The sequence below is a fragment of the Lactuca virosa genome, chromosome 4 (assembly GCF_052849685.1).
Source record: "Lactuca virosa cultivar CGN04683 chromosome 4, Lactuca_virosa_CGN04683_v6, whole genome shotgun sequence".
NCBI classification, from domain to species: Eukaryota; Viridiplantae; Streptophyta; class Magnoliopsida; order Asterales; family Asteraceae; genus Lactuca; species Lactuca virosa.
The window spans coordinates 45,405,536-45,409,647 of record NC_136429.1 but is presented as its reverse complement, the minus strand read 5'-3'; the positions used below and the strand labels follow the sequence as shown (position 1 = coordinate 45,409,647).

The following is a 4,112-nucleotide window of genomic DNA, read 5'->3' as shown; positions in this document are numbered from 1 at the left end:
GACAAGTTAAGAGTTCGAGAACGGGTCGATAAGTCACACCTGACCTGTACTCACTGTAAAAAGACGGGACATGAGGCTACAAGCTATTTTGAACTTGTTGGATACCCTGAGTGGTGGGAAGACCGGAGCAAAACAAACATGGCTGGGCGTGGAGGAAGATTAGGTGGTAGAGGCGGAGGAAGAACAAACACTCGTGCCAATACCGTCTCACTTACCTCCGGGAGCAGCAACAATGAAACATCACCGCTGCTTTTTACAGCCGAGCAATGGCAAACCTTAACTGGTCTAATGGGTAATGCAAAAATCACTGATCAGCACCTAAATGGTGAGTTTTATAAAAGATTATGGATAATAGACTCTAGGGCAACACACCACGTTACAGGTGATGTCTCATGGCTCAGGGAAGTTGAAAGAATTCTGGGCCGCCTTGTGGGATTACCAAATGGCAAAAAGGTCATTGGAACTCGCAAAGGCTTGGTTCGATTGTCAGACAAAATAATGCTTAAAAATGTTCTCTTTGTTCCAAAACTAAACTGCAATCTCATATCTGTGTATCAATTAAATGATGATATGAAATGTGTTGCTGCTTTTGACTCACATATGTGTGCTATACAGGACCGGTCGAGGAGGCTGATTGGAACGGGTGTTAGAGGGGACGGACTTTACTACTTCAAGAAAGGAGAATCGGTTCTACAAGTGTCGGTCAATGGGGCAATATCTACTATGGAGTTGTGGCACAAGAGAATGGGTCATCCTTCTGAGAAGATTGTGAAGTTACTCTCTCCGGTTAGTGATAGTAAGGGTAGTTTAAATAAAGCTTGCGAAGTATGCTTTCGAGCCAAACAAACTAGGGAAAGTTTTCCTTTAAGTACGAATGAAACCATTGTGACTTATGGGGTCCTTACAAACATGCTTCTTCTTGTGGAACGCGTTATTTTTTAACTTTAGTATATGACTTCTCTCGTACTGGTTGGGTTTATTTTCTAGATGATAAAATTGACGTTTTCCACATGTTTATGTCTTTTGTTTCTATGGTTGAAAGACAATTTTCTCATAAACTAAAGATCGTTCAAAGTGATAACGGAACAGAGTTTAACTGTTTACTTAGCTACTTTTCTAAACATGGAATCATTTTCCAAACTTCATGTGTTGTTACACCATAACAAAATGGAAGAGTAGAAAGAAAACATAGGCACATTTTAAATGTTGCACGAGCTCTCTTGATGCAAGAAAAATTACCCATTGATTTTTGGGGAGAAGCAGTCCTCACTGTTGCTCACTTAATAAACCAAACTCCTTCATCAATTTTAAAACAACAAACACCCTATGAGATTCTTTTTTCCTCATTACCTTCGTATAACCCTCTCAAAACTTTTGGGTGTTTATGTTTCGCCCATAACCAACGAGCTAAAAATGATATGTTCAGTAGTAGAAGTCGAAAATGCATCTTTGTGGGTTACCCCTTTGGAAAAAAGGATCGAAACCGTTTGACTTGGACACCAAAGAGTTTTTTGTATCTCGTGATGTTAATTTTTTTGAGGATATCTTTCCATATTCTGATATGCGTGACATCGCAAATAATGAAGATGCCACCATTGAAGAAATATGTCCTAGTTATAATGATCTGATATATGGAGAGGAACCACTATCTGTTGAACCCCAACCTAATCATGAAGAGCATACCAACAACTTCTCTCTGGGTACTCCTTTGGTTGGTACTAGAGAAGAACCATTCTCTTCACCTTCAGTTCCAATAGTGACACCTCCTGAACCTTCTGTGACTCCACAGGAACAAATGGGTCGTGGCCACAGGGAAAAATTCCCATCTGTTCTACTCAAAGAATTTGTCTCTCACACATCTGCCATTAAAAGTCCGTCCTCCTCTACACCGTCTCCACATTCCTCCAAAGGTACACCATATCCTATCACACATTATATAAATTGTGACAAATTTTCTCCTAGTTATCAACATTTTATTGCAGCCGTGACCTTGGGTCAGGAACCTCGTACTTTCAAGGAAGCCATGAAACACGATGGTTGGAAAAAGTCCATGCAAAATGAAATCCGAGCACTAGAGGAGAATGATACTTGGACGTTGGAACCTTTACCACCCGGTAAACGAGCATTGGGCAGCCAGTGGGTTTATAAAATCAAGTACTTGTCCAACGGAGAAATTGAACGACTTAAATCTCGTTTAGTGGTGTATGGAAATCATCAAGAGGTGGGTGTAGATTATACACATACATTTGCTCCTGTCGCCAAGATGACCACGGTTCAGGTTTTTTTGGCGGTAGCAGCTTCTAAACAGTGGGAACTTCATCAGATGGCTGTACATAATGCGTTTCTACACGGGGATCTTCAAGAAGAAGTGTACATGTGACCTCCTCTGGGTTTCAAAGGCTCTAATCCAAACCTTGTTTGCCGACTTCGTAAGTCCTTGTACGGATTAAAACAATCCCCGCGCCGCTGGTTTGCCAAATTGGTGACAACACTCAAAAAATATGGTTTTCGCAAATCCTATTCCGATTACTCCTTATTTACTTATGTTCGTGGGGATATACGACTTCATTTGCTGGTGTATGTCGATGACTTGATCATCTCTGGTAACAATCCCAACGGAATCCGGTCTTTTAAGGAATACTTGTGTAGTTGTTTTAAAATGAAGGACCTTGGAGCCCTAAAATACTTCCTCGGCATTGAAGTTGCTAGAAGTCCAGCTGATCTTTTCTTGTGCCAACGCAAGTATACGTTAGACATTGTGGCAGAAACCGGATTGTTGGGCGCTAAACCTTCTGCCTTTCCCATTCAACAAAATCACAAATTGGGGTTGTCTACTGGTGCCAAAATTTCTTATCCGTAGGCTTATCATCGATTAGTTGGACGACTGATTTATTTAGCCGTTACGCGTCCAGATCTTGCCTATTCCGTGCATATATTGTCCCAGATTATGCACAGCCCTCGGGTAGAACATTGGGAGGCGGCTTTGCGAGTTGTTCGATATTTGAAAGGTACACCGGGTCAAGGGATTTTACTCAAAGCTACACCCAACTTGACCCTGACGAGGTGGTGTGACTCGGACTGGGCTGCTTGCCCAGTCACAAGGAGATCATTGTTAGGATGGATTGTGTACCTAGGTGGTTCCCCGATTGCATGGAAGACAAAGAAGCAGCCTACCGTGTCGCGTTCCTCGACTGAAGCAGAATATCGTTCTAAGGCAGCCATTACTTGTGAAGTCAAGTGGCTGAAGGGGTTGCTGACATGTTTTGGTATTAAAGATTTGCCACCTGTTACTCTATATTGTGATAGTGAATCTGCTATCCATCTTGCTAAAAACCCAGTGTTCCAGGAACGCACGAAGCACATAGAGGTAGACTGTCACTTTGTTCGAGATGCGATTGTTGATGGTCTTATTGTTCCTGCTTATGTTCACACGAAACTTCAATTGGCTGACATTCTTACGAAGGCTCTTGGTAAAAACACGTTCGATAATCTGGTGCTCAAGTTGGGCATTTTTTATCCCCATGCTCCAACTTGGGGGGGGGGGGGGGGTGTCAAAGCACACGTGGTTGGCTTTAGTTCAAATTGTTCAGAGTTTATCTCTTTAGTTTGTTTTATCTCTTTGTTTTTAAATTGTTTTTGATAGATGTTAGCTCCTGAATATCAGGATCCAAAATTGTATTTATTCGAACGTATCAATTGAATGAAGGCATGATTTTGAGCCATAAAACTTTTCATTTTCGTTTGTCTTTGTTATTCTATGTCTATAAAATATGACATTTGTTTAAAAAATGACTAATTAAATGAGAGGGTTTTTATAGAACATTTTAAATAGATAATGATAGATTATTTAAAATTATGAAAAAAAACTATTTGAAATGGTTAACCATTGGAGGTGTCATTTAATTAAATGTTAAAGTTAATAGACGGATGGGATGACAATACTTTTAAGTTATGATATAGTTTTATCATTGAAGATGCTCTTAGACAATGATGGATTTTGCCTATTATTATTATTATTATTATTTGTAAAAGAACCCTATGTTTTATTAAATTTATTGAAGCAATTTGAATTTTATCTAATTGGAATCAGGGTTGGCCCGAGGCATATACGA

General features: G+C 40.1%; 1 protein-coding gene across 1 annotated transcript; it reads left to right on the top strand.

The window, feature by feature from the left end:
• Positions 1-1,441: 1,441 nt before the first annotated feature.
• LOC145104384 (uncharacterized) lies at positions 1,442-2,380 on the top strand. The gene has a single exon (XM_079041642.1). The coding sequence runs from the start codon at positions 1,442-1,444 to the stop codon at positions 2,378-2,380; it is 939 nt and encodes a 312-aa protein (XP_078897768.1).
• Positions 2,381-4,112: the final 1,732 nt, after the last annotated feature.

Excerpts from the sequence above, each read along its gene's own strand:
- LOC145104384 (XM_079041642.1), top strand. The coding sequence starts at position 1,442 with ATGCATCTTTGTGGGTTACCCCTTTGGAAAAAAGGATCGAAACCGTTT.